This window comes from Gopherus evgoodei, chromosome 2, assembly GCF_007399415.2.
Source record: "Gopherus evgoodei ecotype Sinaloan lineage chromosome 2, rGopEvg1_v1.p, whole genome shotgun sequence".
In the NCBI taxonomy this organism is placed as follows: domain Eukaryota; kingdom Metazoa; phylum Chordata; order Testudines; family Testudinidae; genus Gopherus; species Gopherus evgoodei.
Window position 1 is genome coordinate 244,645,481 of NC_044323.1, and position 22,366 is coordinate 244,667,846.

The 22,366-nt window shown below is 44.4% G+C and overlaps 1 protein-coding gene across 1 annotated transcript in view; it reads right to left on the reverse strand.

The window, feature by feature from the left end:
* The window catches only part of LOC115646901 (girdin-like), a 63,081-nt gene extending 47,044 nt beyond the window's left edge, over positions 1–16,037 (reverse strand). The window contains exons 1-2 of the mRNA XM_030553332.1: positions 15,896–16,037; positions 14,429–14,492 (exon numbers count right to left, since the gene is read on the reverse strand). Coding sequence (XP_030409192.1) covers positions 14,429–14,492; positions 15,896–15,914 — 83 coding nt within the window. The 5' untranslated portion in view covers positions 15,915–16,037. The remainder of the gene's footprint in view (positions 1–14,428; positions 14,493–15,895) is intronic.
* Positions 16,038–22,366: the final 6,329 nt, after the last annotated feature.

Genomic DNA, 22,366 nt, shown 5'->3' on the forward strand with positions numbered 1-22,366 from the left:
CCATCTTGTATGTACCGTGTTATGTCCTCAGGAACACCATCCAAGAACTGCTCCATTTGTATGAGGAGGTGCAGTTCTTCCAAGGTTTTAACATTGTGTCCTGATATCCAGGCCTCATAATTTTTCCCAACGTAGTAGGCGTGTTTGGGAAATGACACATCTGGTTTCCACTTTTGGGTTCTGAAACGCCGATGGGCATGATCCAGGGTTATCCCCATTCTGTATCTGACCTTGGTTTGAAAAATTTTATAGTCGTTCATGGTCCCCTTAGGCATTTCAGCTGCCACCTCTGCTAAAGGTCCACTGAGCTGTGGCCTCAATTCTACCATGTACTGGTCTTCAGGGATGCTGTACCCAAGACAGGCTCTTTCAAAATTTTCCAAGAAGGCCTCGGTGTCATCACCTGCCTTATAGGTGGGAAATTTTCTGTGATGTGGAACCATAATTGGCGAAGGGTTGTTAGGATTGGCTGGTGCATTCAGCCCAGCTTGCGCTAAGTCCAGTTCATGTTTTCTCTGTTTTTCCTTCTCTTCACTTTCTTTTTGTTGTTTTTCCATTTCTTTTTGTTGTTTTTCCATTTCTCGGCGGTAGGCTACCTCTTCTTCTTGTAGTTTTCTGTGGTGGGCTGCATTTTTGGCTTCTTCTTGTTTTTGTAGCCTTTCCATTTCTTGTTTGTGAGTTGCCTCATCTCTGGCCATCTGTGTTCTGAGCAGTTCTATCTGTTTTTCCATTGCTTCCAGCGGTACTGCCTCTGGTTTTCGTGATATCTTGTTTTCTTGTGTTGGGGTGCCCTCTGGGGTTTATTGTCTGAACTGCAGGCTCTGTTGCCTCCTGGGGTCTGCCTAGCAACAGTGCCTTTTTCCCTTTCTTTCTCTAGCTAATTTTTTCAATGTAAAGTAAACCAGAAAAACCACTTTATTTGCATGTATATAGTGCTGGTATCTGCCTCCTAATGGGAGTGCTATTGTGTGACAAAAGACCCTTAATAGTCTCTTAATGGTTTCTTGCTTAATATGCAAGCCACAACTGCCAGAGAGAGCAGAAAAAAAATTTCTCTCTGATTCCTTTTAAAACCAAACCCTCTCTGCTAAAAAGCCCCTAGCAGAGAAAAGAAAAATATAATATTCCTACTGGCTTCTGGATTCTATCTTTCCCAACGCTGCACAACATATCATAATCCAGTCCCAGATTTGGACCTTAGCGTCCAAAATATGGGGGTTAGCACGAAAACTTCCAAGCTTAGTTACCAGCTTGGACCTGGTAAAGCTGCCACCACCCAAAAAATTAGAGTGTTTTGGGGCACTCTGGTCCCCACAAAAACCTTCCCTGGGGACCCCAAGACCCAAATCCCTTGAGTCTCACAACAAAGGGAAATAAACCTTTTCCCTTCTCCCCTCCAGGTGTTCCTGGAGAGATACACAGAAGCAAACTCCGTGAATCTAAACAGAGGGATTCCACCCTCCCCGTTCCCAGCCTTGGAAAACTGTACCGAGAGTTAATCTCTCTTTCCCCTTCATCCAGAGGGAATGCAAAGTCAGGCTAGTAAATCTAACACACACAGATTTCCCCCTGACTTCTTCCTCCCACCAATTCCCTGGTGAGTACAGACTCAATTCCCTGGAGTTCCCCACTAAAGAAAAACTCCAACAGGTCTTAAAAAGAAAGCTTTATATAAAAAAAAAGAAAAATACATTAAAATGGTCTCTCTGTATTAAGGTGACAAATACAGGGTCAATTGCTTACAAGAAATATGAATAAACAGCCTTATTCAAAAAAGAATACAATTCAAAGCACTCCAGCAACTATAGACATGTAAATACAAAAAAAACCATATAAATCACTATCTGATCTTTTGTACTCACAACTTGGAAACGGAAGATTAGAAAGCAGGAAATAGAAATCCCCTCATAGCCGAGAGAGAGTTAGGCCGAAGACCAAGAACAAAGGACTCACACACAAACTTCCCTCCACCCAGAGTTGAAAAAATCCTGTTTCCTGATTGGTCCTCTGGTCAGGTGCTTCAGATACTTCTTCCCAGGTGAAAGAGACGTTAACCCTTAGCTATCTGTTTATGACAGGTGTACACCAGTGTGAGTGACTGTTACCAGAAGACGTCCAGAGTACCCTGTGAAGCAAAAGCTCGTGACCAGGACTACTCTAACGCAAGCCCAGTAACTAGTGGATCTTTAGGAGGTCCAACCCACGGTGGGCTGACTCGGCCTGGCATCGTCCGGCGAGGAAGCTACCTGGGTCTAGGAGCGTGTGAACTCATCTTTCCTCCCCCCTTCCTTTCCATGTGGACTACTGACAGTCTGATCATCTCACTGGACGCAATCGGAGTAAGCAGCGCCGTCTCCCTGAGACTAGCCGACGCCCTTCGCTGAAGGGAGGTGTAGGAGGGTCGTGGCCATCCTCGTTAGCCTCCCCTGTGTGAGTACCCTGTAGGGAGAGACCCTTAGTTTATGTGCCGCTAGCATGGACAGGTCATCCCCCCATGTGTGTGTGAGTGGGAAATGGGTGGGGGACAGTCTAAACATTCCACCTCACCCCCTAAGGGTACCCCATCTTATTTCATGTATGTACATTATGGTCCAACAACCTGCAGTTATTTAGGGAATTGGAATCTTTACACGCGTGAAAATCCATCTAAACAATGCCCACTAGAAGGTACCTTCAATCTAGATAAGATCATACATCTCAGAGGAGCTCTTAATCACCAAAAAAAGCCTCTGACATAGTGTGAGTACTTTGACTATTGTGGAAAGGAACGGGTTAATTTGAAATTCAGCTTGGCCCAGGGATAAAGAGGAAGTTGCTCTGCCTTCAAGGTCAAGAATCAATGCAGACTATGCTAAAGCACAAAGAAAAACTGCTTTCGGCCCCAGCTGGCAGTGAAAAAAAAATATAGACAGAGGCAAACCAAAGGCAATACAAGTTACAGAACTGAGATTACATTTGCAAAGCTTAAGTGTCCAGTGAGATCCAACAGTGTGCCTTTGTGACCCCGGAACCAGTGTGGCTTGGTGACACTGGAGAAGCCACAGGCAGCCAACCTGGACTGGAATCTCTGAAAGAGACACCGCAGGAAATTCCAGGGTGTAAAAGAACAGCCCTCCCAAGAGCAGAAGCATGTTGGAAATTCTGGACAAGCTGCATACAGGATAATCTCCCGTCCACCTCTTCCCCTTCTCTGAACATTATACACAGACATGGCCAGTCTGGATGTACGTGTGTGAGTATGAAAATGGCTTAGGGCCTGGGGCATTTAATGTTTTTTCTGAGTGATATGGGAGCATTCCCAACACTCTGTTGTTTGTTTTATTATTTTATTAATGAAGCTTTAAAATTCAGTTATATGGCGTGTTTTCTTTATCTTCCCCCAACGATCCTGTAGTGTCAGCCTGATCACCTGACACAAGGGATAGATTGGTAACAGAAATTTGTCACAGTCTGGTGAGCAATTGGGAAGGGGGGAGCCCTGCAGAATTTACACCATCTATTTGTTTTACCCTTGTTGTTTTATGTTTGCTTTGCTTGGTACTGTTGATGTTATGTGTTGAGGACTGCATGATTAAAGGTGTGCTCACTCTCAGCCACAGTAAGTCTGAGAACTGGAGAGGGGTTTAGCATTCCTCTCTCCACCCTGGTTGACCAGGAAGGGTGGCAGGTGGATCTACCCCAGTCATAGCAGGACTGGGCAATAGAGTAGTTGGAGAAAAGGGAAGAGATGTGTACTTGATAACTAGAATTGAGCAATTAAGAGCATAGACCATGAACCAGGTAGCAACTCAAACCTATGCCCAAGGCAAGTTGCAGGCCTTGAGACAGGACTTCCAGTTCGAAAAGGAAGCACTGGCTAAGCAAGTACCGGTCCTTCATGGACTTATCAAAATTTAACCATTTGTGCTCAGCATATGCTGTAACAGCAGTGTGTTTGCCACAAGAAGAAATTGAATAGTTAAACGCCAATGGGCCGTGCATTTTTGCTCAGGTGGCAAGCCTCACGAGGGAGGACTTGGGTAGTCTTGTGAGTAAGAATGTTAAGGGAAGAGACCAGGAAGGGTGGGGGCTAGTTGAGAAGCCCACCCTCCTAGCTAAACTGGTAGTGAGACAAGCCGGTGCCCTTGGAAGGGACGGTTCAGCGAGAAAAGCAGGATCAGGCCCAGGCAGGCAACAGACAGAGATTGGAAAACAGGTTGGAAAATTTTGAGGTGTAGTGGAAGGAAGGAGTAAGTAAGTATAAGTATGGGGATTTCAAATACCCAGGACAGTACTTGAAATGGTGATTTGAGTTGATAAACGTGGGTGTTGGGAGACAAGCAAGCGAGTTAAGGAAGAAGTGAGAAGTTAACTCTGTAGTTGCTGGAGGGAACAGCAGTTGAACTTTGTAAAAATGCTAAAGAGGAAAGTTTTTGGTGTCTCTAAATGTTTGTAAATAAATTCAGGCAAAGATTATTAGATTGCAATCATTTGGCTATGAACAATTTAGTCGAATTAGCTAAAGAACGTATACAGTGCTATGTAATTGAAATCCTATTGTGTCTCTAAGGGGCACTATAAGAAGTGTTTTTTCTTTCAGATCACTGTGTGTTTGAAAGCAGGAGTTAGAAGTAAAAAGGCTATCAAAATTCTGGTAAAGTTAATTATGTCCCTTTTAAGGTAAGAATCTTTAAGCAGTGAATAGCTTTGGATCCAGAAGCAAGCCAGAAAGCATCTGTATTAATGCAAATTATCTAACTGATAAGGTAGGAGCCACTGAAACCTGGGCTGCTTATGAAACAAATACAAGAAAACATGGGGTAATCCCTCTGTTTTGCCTGAAATCAACAAGGGTATTTGTATATTTAAGCAATGATTGACTGCCCAGAAGGGTAGACCTCTGTTTTTTGTCTTTCAGATAATCAGAGAAAACTGATGCCAGCTGAACAGCATTTAACATACCACGCATTTACTGGCACAATAGGAATTATGTTTTGTGTTCTATGTCTTCTCTTGCGGTGTTTGTCTTGTGGCCAGAATTGTTGTGTTTAATATTTTTGTAGGATAGTCTAATTTAAAATCAAACAGAAGGGCTAAATTAAAATGCAGATACTTGTTTTATTCAACTTGGAATACAAAGTGTTTGGATAAATCAGGAAAATGTGGTATACTAAAGTCTAATACATTTCCTTAAGTAAGAAAAAGAAACTTCATTGGCCAAACCTTTTAACTGAAAATTGTTATTAAAATTTGCATACCAACAGTCTTTGGAAGCAAGGATATGAAAAGTTAACCCACTCCCCATATTGTACATGGGATCCTTCTGGCTACCACAGATTTCTAGCCAGAGGGCTAGGGATGGTGGGAAGCTATTGGACACGAGAGGTTGTATTGAGTGAACTCCTCAAAGTGGGTGTGCTTGTCCTGGCTTGTTGCTCCAAAGCTCCGTAATAAGGTTATTTTAGTGGAAGCGTATATGTGGCATACATTGAATAATAAGACTAATGTACTGTATAATGGCAATGTTTATGTGTTCGTTGTTGGGGGAAAAGTGTATGAGTGAATAGTGGAAGTTTCCTTTGTAGGTTAAAAGAAGCCGAGAATGGAAGAAGGAAAAAGAACAGAGTGAATTAACTGGAAAAAATAGCTAGCAAGCTCATGCTAAAGATAAGACACTGGCCCCATTCAAGGACACTGCTCACAGCTAAGACTTGGCAGACAACCACGAAAAGCGGGGGGGCTTGAATGTGCCCAAGCAGCTATGAGATCTGCAAAACACTGCCAGGCACTAATGAAGCGTGTTAGGTTTCTTTTCTCACAGGTGAAGAAGCGCTACCCAAAGACGCTAGCAGCCCTGCCACTCCTTGGAACCAGGAGACTGGATCTATGTAAAGGTCCACCAACGAAAGACTGCTTTGGCTCCATGCTGGAAAGGCCCTTATCAAGTCCTGCTGACTACCAACACTGCTGTGAAGTGCCAAAGACTGACTGCTTGAACTCATGATTCTCACTGCAAAAAAGACCCCTCCACCTCGTGAGGATTCTCCTACTGATGATTAGCCTATTTCTCCTTCTAGCTCTGCTGTGTCTTCTGGACAGCAGGGAAAAAGGACAAGGTGAAGCGCTAGTAACCTCTCCCTCGTCCACTAACAGACCTAGCATACCTTTGAATTTTTCTAGAAGAAGCAAAACCATTACATGGTGATGTGCTGGTAACCTCTTCCCTATAGGATGCTGAACCACGACTGTTTCGGGAAGGAAGGAACACTCACTTCACGGAAATTGCCAAAGTTCAGGAATTCCTGACTAGAAAGGACATTAAGAACTGATCCTGGTGAAGAAACAAAGAATTATACACTGGCAGAAAGGAATTTGTGGGACCCAAGCTTGGGAATGTGATATTGATTGGATTTTGGCATTTATTCTTCAGGCTGCGCCCTGTGTTTTGGATAAATCCTTCAACATGTATTGCTCTCTCTAATTGGATTTTAAATGACAAGTACCAAAGGCACTTTGTTGCTGTCATAAACAGATAGTTAAGGGTTAATGTCTCTTTTACCTCTAAAGGCTTAACAAACAGGGGCCCAAATACCTGACCAGAGGACCAATCAGGAGACAAGATACTTTCAAATCCCAGTGGAGGGAAGCCTTTGTTGGTCGTTTTTGGGTTTTGCTTTGTTCTCTCTAGGCTCTGAGAGTGACTACACATACCTACAGGCTCTCTAATCTTCTGTTCCAATTTTGTAAGTACAAAAGTAGAAAGACAGTTTAGTCTTTTTAATTGTTTTCTGTATTTGCAACTGTGTATCTGGCTGGTACAGTTTAATGTGTATTTGGGTGAAAGTATTCTAAATTGTATTTCTGCTGGAGAAAGCTTTCTTTCTATTATCTATAAACTGAAAGACTCTGTAACTTTTTACCATCTAAATTGCAGAGATAGACCTTTTTATTTTTTCTTTCTTTTTATTAAAAGTTTTGCTTTTAAGACCTGCCTGATTTTTCCCCCTTGTTGAGGCTCAAGGGAATTGAGTCTGTACTTAACAGGGAAGGAGAAGGGGGGGGGAAGGGTGGAATCCCTTTGTTTTAGATTCATGGAACTTGAATCTGGATTGCCTCTGGGGGAACGTATCATTCCTTTCTATGTAGTGATTCAAGGAATTGAATCACGATGATCTCCTAGTGTACCCAGGGCGGGAAAGATCTGGGAGGAGGTAAAGAGGGGGGAGGGAATGGTTTATTTCCCTTTGTTGTGAGACTCAAGGAATTCGGGTCTTGGGGTCCCCAGGGAAGGTTTGGGGAGACCAGAGTTTATCAGGTACTCAGAATCCTGATTGGTGGCAGCCTATCAGATCTAAGCTGGTAATTAAGCTTAGGGGAATTCATGCTAGTACCCATATTTTGGACGCTAAGGTCCAGATTTGGGAATTATACTATGACAGTTGCCACTGCCCCTGCCATCTCCTCCATTATACTATTACTCCTGTAATACATCCAAATACAGACAATGCCATCTATTTCATAAAACCAATGGCCATGGCCCTCACACTTTAGTGACCTATTTAAAGATTGTTTGGAAAAAAAAATGTTTAAAGTTCAGGATATCCCATATAAGCAAACAATTGAGTGGAGAATAAATGGATCAGTGGAAATAGAAATCTATGATATCATTACAAATGAACCCCAAGAATCTGTAATTGAAATTGATGGGTTCTATAGTGAAGTAGATATGCTGGCTATTCCTGGAATTTCTACTGTGTTACATGAAAGAGGCCCTTATTGTTATTTGGTCACCCAATTAGTGATTAATCAAACGAATACCCAAAGAGTTTGTTCTGCCACTGGAAATTTTACTTGTATTGAAACCATTCCAGTGACTAATAATGTAACCTGTACCTTATTGCAATACACCCCCTCCTATGCTATTAATGTTATGCCTTTTGAAAGTACCTGAGAATAGTTAAATAACAGATGTGATATAGTACTACACCAAAGAGTGATGTATTAGGATATCAATGGATTGTGATTAATACAACACTAGGGACTGTCAAATTTACATTGCCCTTATCCAGTTTCCAGATCACCTCTACATACCCAAATTGCTCACAAGGGGCTGCTATTAGATCAGCACAACAGAGGGCCTGGGTTATTTCCTCTGGAAGAAGAGGGACTTGACCGGATCATTATGGGATGGGGCCAATAGTGCAGCAGCCATTTGGAATATTCTTAAAAGCCAAGAACATGATGAGAAATTGGGCCAACTAGAAAAGGCCACTAGCCTTATTTCTGGAGCTCAGCTAACCCGAGTACAGGCTGGAATTGGTGAGTTACATGTTATTTCCACCCTTAGTTCAATGACCCAGTAGTTGCTGACAGAGATGATGTTGAATATCACTGAGGCTGGGAAGGCATTGCAGTGGGATCTAGTATGTTTAGAAATTCAGGGTTTCCTGAATGACCAGCTGATTGCCATTCAGAATGATGTTGAGCACCAGGCTTGGCCCACTGCCCTTACAGACACATCAGGAGTACCATCTGATCTGTGGTCATGGAGACATACTGGAGACTTTCTGGGTGGAAGTGTGGACATTCACAGTGCTCCTTCCAAGTGTATGGACCGGTTAGGGGGGTGTGGGATCCCGCATACCGAATCCTGCTGGGTCCATGGGGAGGATGCATGTGGGACTGGATTATTCACCGTGACATCTGGGAGATTAGACCACCTGGTATACCTAACTAATTTATAGTCAGTGCCCCTAGAATAACACCTGACATTTTGGATAGGAGTAGGGAGTTAATGGACATTTTGACTGTTAGAACCCCCACAGCTTCAGTGTATCCATACCTGAAGCCAGGAGAAATTGTCACTGTTCATGACTGCGTTATCTGGGAGGTATAGGACAAGGAACTATCCTGACAGGACACCTACTTTTTCAACCTAATGATAGCTGTGTGTATGTTAAAACCACCACATTGCAAGATATACATTTAAATCTCATTACCACTGCAGGCAATCATATTGTTTACTGGCCTGCAGATAGAATTTTGCAAGTAGCCCTTAGTTTCCAGATACCCTTTAATTGGACTAGCTTAGTACCTGATCGATTTCAAAATTTGCTTTCATTGTTACCAGAGGTTCAAAGAATCTCTGAAACACAAGGGCAAATTCACATGCTTCAAAATATATATCAAGTTGAAAAGTATGCCTTTCATACAGCTTGTAGAATGTCTACTTTATGTACTAAGTATGATGTTTTGTGCTTTGTGACCAAAACTGTACAACAACCCCATCATATTATCGTTATGGGAATGTTATCGCTTGTATTGCTGTTAGCTTAGAATTATGATGTTGTTGTAAAAGACGTGATGATAGTAATACCTTTCATGTCCATGCTAATCACACATTGTCATTACATCCAATCAAAACCTCTAAGGTTGAAACATCTGACGTAGAATCTGAAATCCATGGCTTAATGCAAATAGAGGTTTGAAAATATTTGTTGTACTAGAAGTATAAAAGGGGGGAGTGTGGAAGTACAGAAAGAACTGACAGGGATTTGTAGGGGATGTTAATACATGACCATCTTTGTTAGCAAGAGTTAGGTTAACTGTAACCCTAATAACGCGAGATTCGTAGAAGTGAGGATTGTGTGAGGTGAGTGGAAAAGAACTGTGTGAGAAGTTGTTTTTCGACCTTGTGTAGATAATACTTAACATAGACTGGAGTCGCTTAAGTGAGAAAAACAAGATATCAGGATGACCTATGTATAAACAAAATGCAGCTGTTGCTGCTTATTGTCTGTAACAAAAGTATAAATGCTGCTGTAATTGTTTACCTGTTGAGAGACCTATCTAGGAAGTAGAGACTCTATGTCCTAGTGCACGCTCTTCCTGCTGTAGCTGCTAAACAGAATAAAGTATCTGACTCTGCTGCACCCAAACAAAAAGTGAGAACTGAGTTTTTCTCCTACACCATCCTTCAGCAACCTGGAGTTCTCACACTTCTCAGATGGCAGTGTGCAGACAGCAGGAGCTCAATCAATCAATGACATAGATGGGAGGAGGGTGGGGTTAGTTTGAAGAAAATAAAATTCATGATATATGCCAAGCTGCTTCCTCTGCTGGGTTTTTGTAGGTCTCTTATTTCATGCCTTTCAAAAGCTATGACAGTCATGTGCCATGTCGGGCGTTAACAGTTTGAATGCTGTGCTAAGCAGTCAATGCTATTTGCAAGTTGTGATCTCCAGGACAGGGTGTTCTCTCAGCTGTGTTCATTCTTCTGAATCACTCCAGTCTGGTCTCATCTCCTTACCCTCCCCCTTCCCCGCCCACAAGGGTTGTTCTGCAGCTGTCTCTCAACCTCTTGGGACTTCTCCACCTACTATTTCACACTATTGATGGCCCCTGTATCTATCCAGCCACCACATCTGCAGCTTGAATGAGACACCACTTTTCAGCTGCACCATAGCACTACACGCACAACCTTGGGGTGGGACTGGGGGAAGGTGACTTCATGTATCTTTTGTACCCTCCTTCCCCTTGGATTCTGGGTTGCTGTGGTGGCTGGTATAGGCACAAGCATGTGTTTTAGCAGCTCCTGAGCTGCTCTTATTTACAGCAGGGCTGCAAAGCAGCCCAGAAATCCCTGTAACGTTCAGCACTACGCAGACACACCCCTGCATCTTCCCTACACTGCAACAGGGGGGCCATTTATGACAGCCCTGCATAGCTGCCGACATAGGGAAATTCTCCCCAGGACAGTTGTGGTTCCTTTATGGCCCTGAAGCTTCCATAATCTGGCCCTAAAACTTTATTTGCTAAATAGCTGAGGGCCCTAGGCTCCAGTCCTAGGAGTGAAGGGGATATAAACATGCAGCTGCAGGTGTGGCAGGGTGTAAAAGTTCCTAGCAGAGCCAGGCAAGCAAGGGGTGGGAGAGACCGGAGTGCTGCAGAGTAGTGGGAAGGCTTTGTGTACATGGCTCCCCCAAACTTCAGAGAGGCTCAACTCCTTCCTTGTGAGAAGATATTCAACAGGAGGTTGTGCCAGAGCTTCTTAGGCCCCCTCTTGCATGGTTCTCCAGTGGAGGGAGTGAAGTAGTCCAATAGAGTATTAAAAATATTCCTGACTCATTTTGTTAACTACACTGTATTATTAAAAATGAAAGAATATTAAAAATCATTCAGCATTATGCTTATGTTGGACACTGAAAAGGAACGAATCCATCTCGGTATTGTTTCTAGCCAGTTTTCATATTTATACACTATCGCAATGTTCTGATGGCTGGGACGGGCTGCAAACACTGCAGGGAATGGATTAGCTTAAAGAAACACTATTTCCCTTGGATTTTAAATCATGGAAACATTTCTACTGCTCTGAAATATTGTAAATACTTGTCACACAAAAGTGAAATTTGAGGCCTTTAAATGAAGCTCTTCTCTTTTATCCCCCTTCTAATGAGGGAAAAGGTGTTAGCAATGTTAACTATAATAATTCAAGTTACCCAGAAATAGTGAATTTCAAGCTTCCTTAAAAAGAAAAATTCTAGTTTTGTGCTATTAGGCTATGGGGAGAAGTGATTCATTTAAAAAACATACATGCCTCACAAGCCTGGGTACCCCTGCGGAGTCTCACACATTTGTAGACAAACACATCATCAATGCTCACAATGCAATATCATTTTCCTAATGACTCTGCTGCATGAGATATGCCTTCCCCTCCTACACTTTCTTCTACTGGCTTCCCTGTGGCTGGAAATTAGAGAGACCAGGTGGGTGAGGTAATATCTTTTATTTCAGTGGTTTTCAAACTGGGGTATGTGTAGCCCTAGGGCTACACAAGCTCTCATCAAGGGGTACGTGAGAAAAATCCTGTAACGATGGACAATGCACTTTGTTTAGTAAGACTTGGCAATCTAATCATAGGTATAGTATGTCCCTATCTCAGATGGGGATATGTGGTAGACTACATTATTTGGAAAGGGGTACGCAGCCTAAAAAGTTTGAAAATCAGTTTTATTGGACCAACTTCTGTTGGTGAGAGAGACGAGCTTTCTAGCTTACAAAGAGCTTTTGTTCAGGTCTGGGAAATGGACTCAGGGTATGTCTACACTACCCACTGGATCAGCGGGCAGTGATCGATCCAGCGGGGGTTGATTTACTGTGTTTAGACACGATAAATTGATCCCCGAGTGCTCTCCTGTCAACTCCTGTACTCCACTGCCACGAGAGGCCCAGGCGGAGTTGATGGGGGAGCTGCAGCAGGCGACTCACCACGGTGAAGACACCACAGTAAGTCGATCTAAGTACATCGACTTCAGCTACATTATTCAAGTAGCTGAAGTTGCGTAACTTAGATCAATTTCTCTTCCCCTCCCCCAGCCTCAGAACCTCACAGCTAAATACAAGGTGGAACCGATTGTTTAGCATAAAGAGTTAACACATTTTAAGGGACCATTCAAGGTGAAATAGCCCATTAAGACCTTTCCAGTCATAGGGAGGAAAGGGAAAAATGCTGGAAATCTCATTCTGAGCAAAGGTGGAGTTTTTCAAAAGCGTCTAAGAGTATGTCTTCATGCTGGTGCACTGTCTACACTGCCACTTTACAGTGCTGAAACTTGCAGCGCTCAGGAGGGGTGTTTCTTCACACCCCTGCTTGAGAGAGTTTCAGGGCTGTAAAGTGCCAGTGTAGACAAGGCCTAAGAGAGTTAGGGCATGTCTACACTTGCCCTTTAAAGCAGAAAAAGTCCCTTTTTTGGTGCAAAAACCATGGGAGCGTCTACACTTGCCAATGACTTTTGTAGTGAAACTCAGAAGTTTCACTGCAAAAAGAAAACTCCCTCCATGAGAGGTGTACAGCTCTTACAGGTGATGCTTTTGTGGTGATCTGCAAGTGAAGACATGTTCTTCCTGTTTACACAGCTTTTAGCCTCCTGAGGATATCCCACAGTGCCGAGGTGACCACTGTAGCCAGCAGCTCTGGTACTCTGTTGCCAGGTAAACAGACATCCATCCCTCCCCCTGTAAAGCTCTGGGAACTTTGAAAGTCTCCTTTCTGTTTTCTTGGCAAGTGCTCACTTATCTGACCGGGTGACAATTCCTGCTCTCAATCCCCTGCTTGGAGCAATATTGAGCTACTGGAGCTGATCAGTATCTGGGGAGAGGAGGCTGTGCAGGAACCCAAGATGCCCCGTGATCACCTCCCTCCCTTCCCACAAGACCCATCATCAAACTGGAGAGAGCTGCACTATGGGATAGCTGCCCTAGAGCACTGCTCTCATCGGAGAGGGAAGTGCTGCTAATGTAAACACACTCTGACATCCAAGGAATTAAATGACTACACAAACCAGTGCTTTACTTTCACCAGTTCCCTATCACTGGTGAAACTTACAGCTCAAAAACTCTGCAAGAGTAGACATACCCTTAAGCACCAAACTTCCATTAACTTTCCCTTTGGCACATTTAAAAGTCCTACAGCTGCACTGCTGTAGCACTTCAGTGAAGATGCTACTGTGCCAATGGGAGGAGCTTTTCCTGTTGGGGTAGTTAATCCACCTCTGTGAGAGGTGGTAGCTATTGGATGGGAGAAGCTCTCCTGCCAACATAGTGCTGTTTACACTGGGGGTTAGGTCAGTATAACTGCATTGCTTGGTGGGGGGGATTTTTCACACCCCTGAGCGACATAGTTATACCAATGTAAGTTTATAGTGTAGACCTGGCCTTAGAAAAAGAGGGAGGAAAAGAAAGCTTAACTTCCTTACTCTGGCCCCGATCCACCAAAGCATTTAAGCAAGTGAAAGCAGCAAAGAGTCCTGTGGCACCTTATAGACTAACAGACGTTTTTGGAGCATGAGCTTTCGTGGATGAATACCCACTTCGTCAGATGCATGTCAGATACTTAAGCAAGTGAATAATCCTACTGAATCAACTGGAATTAATCATATTTAAAATTAAGCATATGCTTAAATGCCTTGTTAGATCAGGACCAGAGTGATCAGCATGTTGCTAAAATCAAACTGTTAATCTGTAGTTTGTTTCCTAATCGGTATACCACCTCCTCCTCCTATACATTGTCTTAAACTGTAAGTTCTTTGAGACAAGGACTCTGTGACATTTGTCTACACTCCAAGGCACTTAGCACACTTTTGAGACTATATAAATAATAACTTTTCTGTTAAACAAGGAACACCAAAGAGATTCTAATCTTCACTTATGCCAGGAAAGCAATTTTAAAAGGTAGTTTAATTTGGAGGAAGAGTTGCTAGTAGCTTTATAGTAAGCAAACAGTCTGACAAATCTATACAAGTAAAGAGCCAATTGGGCTCCAGCGATAGGTAATGTGCATATATAGTCAGATTATAATACAGTACTGTCCATCCCAGTATTGCCTAAATATCTTTTTGAAACAAAGTTCACAGAAAATCCTTAAGGGGTGTTATACTGCTGTTCTACTCACTTGAAACTAGGTGCCAGGTTGCGTGTGTGAGTCATTTTTGAAGCAGAGAATTTCTTTGACTTTTCTGGAATTAGAAATGACACAGTACACTCTGTTATGCACACACTAGGAAATATCATTGATGCAGATATTTAATTGACATGATCTTTAAAATTCAAAGGTCTGAAGCACATTTTCAACTTTCGTAATGTTTAGATATATCTTGAAGTGTTAAATTCTACTCATCTTGTTTTATCCTACTGATTTCAATAGTGTGATAGGATTATGCACATGAACAAAGTGAGCAGAATTGGGCTAACATTCTCCCTCCTCACCCTGTGGGTTTTTTTGGTCTTATATTTGACTATGGGCTATGTTGTGTTATATTAAAATAATATACATCTTTAGGTTCCTAAACTCTTTTTTTACCTTGATAACAGTTTCGATGCACTCTATTGTCTCTCTGTCACAGATGTTTAGAAATAAGATCTTTAATTGTGATTAATACCAAGCACTAAATGTTTTACATGAAATTCACATATTTTATTAAAAAAAGAGACAGAGTTTGAGGTGGCTTTGAGTACCAATTTGCATTTAGAGACAAAAATATCCTAAAAATCAAGCAGCCTAAATATTGCTAATGCACACTCCAATTCACATACATAGTAAAGTGAAACGTTAAGTAGTCATGCTTGAGTTTCCACTTTTGGAAGTTTGTCCAATGCAGTAAAATCCTGCCACTCAGTGGGGTGACGTGGATTTCGTTTTAGCACATCACAACCCAATTTTCCCACATGATTATGTTTTTCAGGCTTTAGAGCTGATTCCAGAGCTGGTCTAACAAATACTGCTGGTGACGCATGGAGTCTCCCTGAGGAAATCAATTTAATGTTGAAAGAACAGGACAGATGGCAGCCTTAGGCTGAGTGATCCCTGTGTTGAAGTTAATTAATTTAAGGGTAAGTTATGGCTGTCCTTAGTCCTTACTGGGACAAATCTCCCTGTGGGGGGAAGGATTTCAGGATTTGATCCTCAGGGCTGAATTTGGTCCTAACTTGCACATTGTGAGACCCTGATGAATTCAGTTGGGTTGGGCAGGATGAATGTTACTGCTGAATTGGCCATCAGTCAAGAAAGTGCTTTGGGGTCCTTCCAGATGAAAGGTACAATATAAATATAGGTGATTATTGTCATTCCTCCTTCCTCCCCTCCCCCACACTGTCCTTCCTGCTTCTTTACTAATAACATAGATTCTAGGCATCTCGGGCTTCAGGTCTGATTCAGTTGGAGGCATTTTTATTCTATACCACAGCTTGTTTTTGTCTCAAAATAAAGTAAAAGGACCCTCTGATCTCCTTCACAACTTGCCTCCAGGATCTTTGTTACAAACTAGTCCCAAGGGCAATCCTCTCCCAGTTCCCCCCAGCACTGACAGCACACTGGTCATTCACACACAAGCAGCCAGCATTACTGGGCTTCAAGACTTACCAGGCTGGATCTCCTGCATGTATCGTTCAGAGGAAGGAGCAGTGCAGAAGCGTAACAGCTTAAATGCCTTGGGAGATTGGAAACTCTTGCTGTCTCTGCCCAGCCCTGTTTGCCAACCTTGCTGCTGCTATAGAAACCATTTACCAGTGCAGAAGCCTTTGTGCAGAGAGGGCTGATGCTGCACTACACTGGCCACTGGGGGCTCAGTTTACTCGATTTAAAGGGCCCTAAGATTTTTGAAGGGTATAGGTGGCTGCTGTGATGGATTGGGGCAGAAAAAAATATTATTGTTCCCCTTTAACAGTGGATGCAATTGATCAGCTGGGATAGTAAAATAGAATTAATAAGAAAATTACAAATAGCAAAATTGTTGAGAAAATCAACCACCAAAGTTTTATGCTCCTTTCCATCTGTGCTTGTCTTTGAGTGGGGAAGCTGCGTGGTAAACTGACTAAAGCTTGGCAGCCCGATGAGGCTACTGCACTATTGCCAGTCTCAAGTATTCAAAAATAATCAGACACCCAAAATCACAGATTTGGCTTTAAACTCATGACATTTTAAAAACATGTTCGGGGGCTTTTCATTTGCCTCCTGGTTTTTGAGTCTCTAGGGTTGTCTGCAACCATGAGGGCTAGAAATGTTGTAAATGAAAGCTGAAATTCTCCTGGAATTACAGTGTGATGGTTTCCCCCTGCTGGGGTGCCACCTGGAACTGGGGTACCACTGAGCCCTCTGACCCACCAGCCTGGGCTCCCTCTCATACCGTGCTGCTGTGAAAAGCTGCAGACGTGCTCCCAGCCTTACACTTCAACCAACATACATACAGATAGGGACACACCCAGTGATGAGCTGCCAATAGCTTAACAACTGGTTCCCTATAAAAAGTTCTGATTTAAGGGGTGTGCCACAGCATGTATTTTTTGTGCCAATAGGGTTACCATATGTCCATATTTTCCTGGGAGGAAAATTTAAATTTTAAAAATTCCTCCCAGACGGCGATTTAACAACCAAAAAGCCTGACATGTCCAGGAAAATACAGCTGTATGTTAACCCTACCTAAAGTTCTTTTTTAAAAAGATGGGCCTGAACTAGAAATGAGCTCCGTTTCACATGTGTGGGTCCCCGCCACTCCCTGGGGGTGTGCTAGGGTGACCAGATGTCCCAATTTTATAGGGACAGTCCCGATTTTAGGTCTTTTTCTTCTATAGGCTCCTATTACCTCCCATCCCCGTCCCAATTTTTCAAACCTGCTGTCTGGTCACCCTAGGGTGTACACATGAGTGGGTCCCAGCTGGAGTCTGCCCCCCTCATTGAAGCAGGTGTGCAGGGTTACTGCCCTGGGAACTGCAGGGCACCAGTGGACATTGGGCCGGCTGCAGACGGGTGTGGGCAGGGCTAGCTGGAGGCAGGGGGTACAGGGCTGGCTGTGGGCAGGGCAGGGGGTGCGGAGCTGGCTGGAGACAGGAGGGATGTGGGGCTGGCTGGCTTTGGGCAGGGCCATAGGGGGGTGCGACAGGGGTTGGCTGGAGACAGGGCAGGGGGTGCGGCAGGAATTGACTGAGGGCAGGGGGTGTGGGGCTGGCTGGAGACAGGGGGACATGGGGCTGGCTGGCTTCAGGCAGGGCCGTAGGGGAGTGTGCAGAATGGGCTGGCTGGAGGCAGGGCAGGGGCTGAGTGGAGGTAGGGGCTGGCTGCAGGCAGGGCAGGGGGGTGCGGGGCTGTCTGGCTTCGGGCAGGGCCACAGGGGAGTGTGGCAGGGGTTGGCTGAAGACAGAGGAGTGCACGGCTGGCTGGTTTCAGGCAGGGGCGTGCGGCAGGGGTGGCTGGAGATAAGGCAGTGGGTGTGGCAGGGGCTGACTGCGGGCAGGGGGTGCAGGGCTGGTGCAGGCAGGGCAGTGGGGTGCGGCGCTCCAGCTCTGTTTTTTTTTTTCCATAGATGGCACTCTGGCTCGGCAGTTGTTTTTTTTTTGCTTTGGTGGCGCTCTGGACCTGCCCCCCCATGTGTCCCAATATTTTGTTCATGTAATCTGGTCACCCTAGGGCAGGGCAGGGGGTGCGGCAGGGGCTGGCTGCGGGCAGGGGTGCAGGGCTGTCTGGAGACAGGGGCTGGCTGCAGGCAGGGTACTCACGGGGAGATTGGCTTGGAGCAGCCTGTGCAGCAAGACGCAGCCCATGGGCAGCAGAGCAGCTGGGGACCCATCAGGCAGCAGCAGGAGCCCAAGGGCCAGAGGTCAGGAGAGCAGCAGCAGCAACATGGCCTGTGCCCAGGGCCAGGTGGCAGCTCCCATGGCTCCTGCAGCGCAATGCCCCAGCGGCTGGAGGAGGAATTACATCACTTCCCGGCTGGAGCCCATCAAAGCCACAGCTCCCCCTCACTGGGAAGCGGGTTAACAACCGGTTCTAAAACTGCTTCAAAATTTAACAACTGGTTTGTGCAAACTGATGTGAACCGGGTCCCACTCACCAAGCTGCAGTTACACGTAGGCTTTCTGACCAGCCACTGCATGTGAACCAATAGTAGAAAGACTAAAGCCAAGGTCACCACCAGCTTCCCAGCCTAGGACCCCAGAGCCGTACCATCCTGTCCTGGTCCAAATCCCAGCCAGTATGAATTTATTATCTAGTTTGCCTCCCCCTCAATGTGGAGAGGAATATGCAACAGCCCTTCTGAGCCAATATTCCTATGCACTTCATTCCAAACTCACTGGTTTAGATTAAAACATAAAATAAATTTATTAACTACAAAAGATAGATTTTAAGTGATCATAAGCAAACAGATCAAAGCAAATTACCTAGCAAATAAACAAAAAACACAAACTAAGCTTAATATACTAGATAGATTGGATATGAATTAGCAGCTTCTCACCCTAACTGATGGCATAGGCAGGCTTGTAGATATATAAGGCACAAGCTATATTAGCTTTACAGCTTGGGTTTGTCAGGCTAGAAATCCCTTTAGCCTGGGTCCAGCACTTCCCCAGTTCAGTCTTTGTTCTTCAGGTGTTTCCCGGAGTCCTCTGATGTGGGGAGTAAAGAACAACAGATGATGTCACTCCCTGCCTTATATAGCTTTAGCATATGGCGGGAACCCTTTGTTTCAAAACTTGGTTCCCAGACTGGTTTGTGGAAAAATAATGTACTAACATCCCAAGCTGGAGTACAGAAGCATGTGGCCTGATCACATGTCCTTGTAGAGTCATAGCAGCCATTACTTCCAGGCTGTCTGTAGGGTTCTCAGGAAGGCTCAGCAGTTGGGAGATAAGACCCTCTTTTCGCAGCTCCTTAGAACTTTGCCAAATTTAACCATTCAGGCTGAAATTTCCTGTACTGTATGTTTGCCTGGATGTTTGTGGACAGTTTCAGCAAACATGGTTCTGCTATGTCTGAGCCTGAGATTAGGGAAAAAAAAATTTTTCTTCTTCATGTTAAAAGAAGTTATACAACCATTTCACATGGGAGAAGCTCTGTTGCCCCCATGGGTTGCCATGGGTTTGAGATGGGGGTGGCATTTTGCCAAGGATGTGCCTTACGCTGTTCCCAGGAAAAAAACCTGTTCTAATTTGACTAATTTATAAGTTTCTGCAAAATCTCGGTTTTCACATGCTCAGCAAAGACTTGTTATAGAATTTGACAGATAAAGTCTCTGAAGAGTCCATGCTCAATCCCAGAGCTGTAGGGGCTAAACAGGACTTCCCCTGCAGTTGCTACTCCTGGCTGTTGTGGAACCAGACACAGGAACTGAGAGCAGGGAAACTGTCTCCTCTGTACTCTCAAGGCTCCCTCTGCTGGTGCCCAGGAAGCAAGGAGTAGGGATGCCTCCTAACTCAAATGCAAAGATGAAGAAGCATATTTGAAGGGGTGTTGTAGAGTATAATGGGACAAGGAACTTGGAGGAGGGTGGGAACTGGGACTGGGGGGAGATAGGACAGGAGATTGAGGGGTAGAGGGAAGACTGGAACTGGTAGGCAAGAAGACTGGGGATGAGGAGCTAGTGAAGAGGAGGAAAACTAGGAGCCAGTGGGGCAGACAGATTGGACAATGAACCGGGGGGGGGGTGGAACTGACATTGGTTGGGCAAGGAGACTTGGACAGGAGCCTGGAGGGATTTGATTGAGATCAGATGAGGAGCCTGGTGGGGAGGGAGACTGGGATATGGACAGGCCACCTCAAGGGGGAGACTAGGACAGGGATGAAAAGCCAGATGAGGGAAACTAGAAGAGACAGGAAGTGGTAGGCAGTGTTCCATAATGGCTAGGGAGCTGGACTGGGAGGCAGGAGACCTGCTGTGTGATGCTGGGCAAATTGCTAGAAGAGACAAGAAGAGGACAGGGTGGAAGGGAAGGGGCAGAAGGATTCAGGTCATGGGGGAAGAGAGGCAGGTAGGTCTATGACCACTACACCATAGTCATCTGACCTCTGGAATAGAACCCAAGATTCCTGAGTCTCCCCAGTCCTTTGGCATCAGCAAATAGCTGTTAAAACCACTGAGAAAAGTAAAAGCAGCAAAGAATCCTGTGGCACCTTATAGATTAACAGAGGTTTTGGAGCATGAGCTTTCGTAGGTGAATACCTACTTCATCAGATGCATGTAGTGGAAATTTCCAGGGGCAGGTATATATATGCAAGCAAGCTAGAGATAATGAGGTTAGTTCAGTCAGGGAGGATGAGGCCCTGTTCTAGCAGTTGAGGTGTGAAAACCAAGGGAGGAGAAACTGGTTTTGTAGTTGGCAAGCCATTCACAGTCTTTGTTTAATCCTGAGCTGATGGTGTCAAATTTGCAGATGAACTGAAGCTCAGCAGTTTCTCTTTGAAGTCTGATCCTGAAGTTTTTTTTGCTGCAGGATGGCCACCTTAAGGTCTGCTATAGTGTGGCCAGGGAAGTTGAAGTGTTCTCCTACAGGCTTTTGTATATTACCATTCCTAATATCTGATTTGTGTCCATTTATCCTTTTCCGTAGAGACTGTCCAGTTTGGCCAATGTACATAGCAGAGGGGCATTGCTGGCATATGATGGCGTATATTACATTGATGGACGTGCAGGTGAATGAACTGGTGATGGTGTGGCTGATCTGGTTAGGTCCTGTGATGGTGTCGCTGGTGTAGATATGTGGGCAGAGTTGGCATCGAGGTTTGTTGCATGGATTGGTTCCTGAGCTAGAGTTATTATGGTGCGGTGTGCAGTTACTGGTGAGAATATGTTTCAGGTTGGCAGGTTGTGAATGAACCATCACCGGTTCATTCACCTGCACGTCCATCAATGTAATAAACGCCATCATATGCCAGCAATGCCCCTCTGCTATGTACATTGGCCAAACTGGACAGTCTCTACGGAAAAGGATAAATGGACACAAATCAGATATTAGGAATGGCAATATACAGAAACCTGTAGGAGAACACTTCAACCTCCCTGGCCACACTATAGCAGACCTTAAGGTGGCCATCCTGCAGCAAAAAAACTTCAGGACCAGACTTCAAAGAGAAACTGCTGAGCTTCAGTTCATCTGCAAATTTGACACCATCAGCTCAGGATTGAACAAAGACTGTGAATGGCTTGCCAACTACAAAACCAGTTTCTCCTCCCTTGGTTTTCACACCTCAACTGCTAGAACAGGGCCTCATCCTCCCTGACTGAACTACCTCATTATCTCTAGCTTGCTTGCATATATATACCTGCCCCTGGAAATTTCCACTACATGCATCTGACGAAGTGGGTATTCACTTACGAAAGCTCATGCTCCAAAACCTCTGTTAGTCGATAAGGTGCCACAGGATTCTTTGCTGCTTTTACAGATCCAGACTAACACGGCTACCCCTCTGATACTGAGAAAAGTGTGTGTCCCACTTCCCCTCTAATGGTGTTCTACATAGAGGATAATAACCCACTACTGCTATCTGTTACTCTGTTAGCTCAAATAGCAGAGATCCATGTTGTGGATCTAAAGGTTCTGACCCTGTTGATGAACCATGTGGGTGTCAATACGATTTCACATGGTGGAATTTCTGTTTCCTCAGTTTGCTTTTAATAAAACCTAGGAAATTACATTACAAAAAAAACTGTATGTTAAAAGAACATTTAAGATTGCAATGTCAAGCACTCAAAATTTAGAAAAGGCCAAAATTAAGGTTGTCTATGTAACCTTAATTTGGCTCCCTTGTTCCTATACATTATGTTATAGTCTTTAATTAGACTCATAGAGTATCAGGGTGGGAAGGGACCTCAGGAGATCATCTAGTCTAACCCCCTGCTTAAAGCAGGACTTCTCCCCAGACAGATTTTTGCCCCAGATTCCTAAATGGCTCCCTCAAGGATTGAACCCACAACCCTGGGTTTAGCAGGCCAATACACAAACCACTGAGCTATCTTCCCCCCCTATTCAGTTGTTATTTCTTCCACAGGACCCCTGCCCCACTCAGTGCACTGAATGGATGGTGGTTAAGGGATGAATCACAGCTATACAATGAAGAAGACTC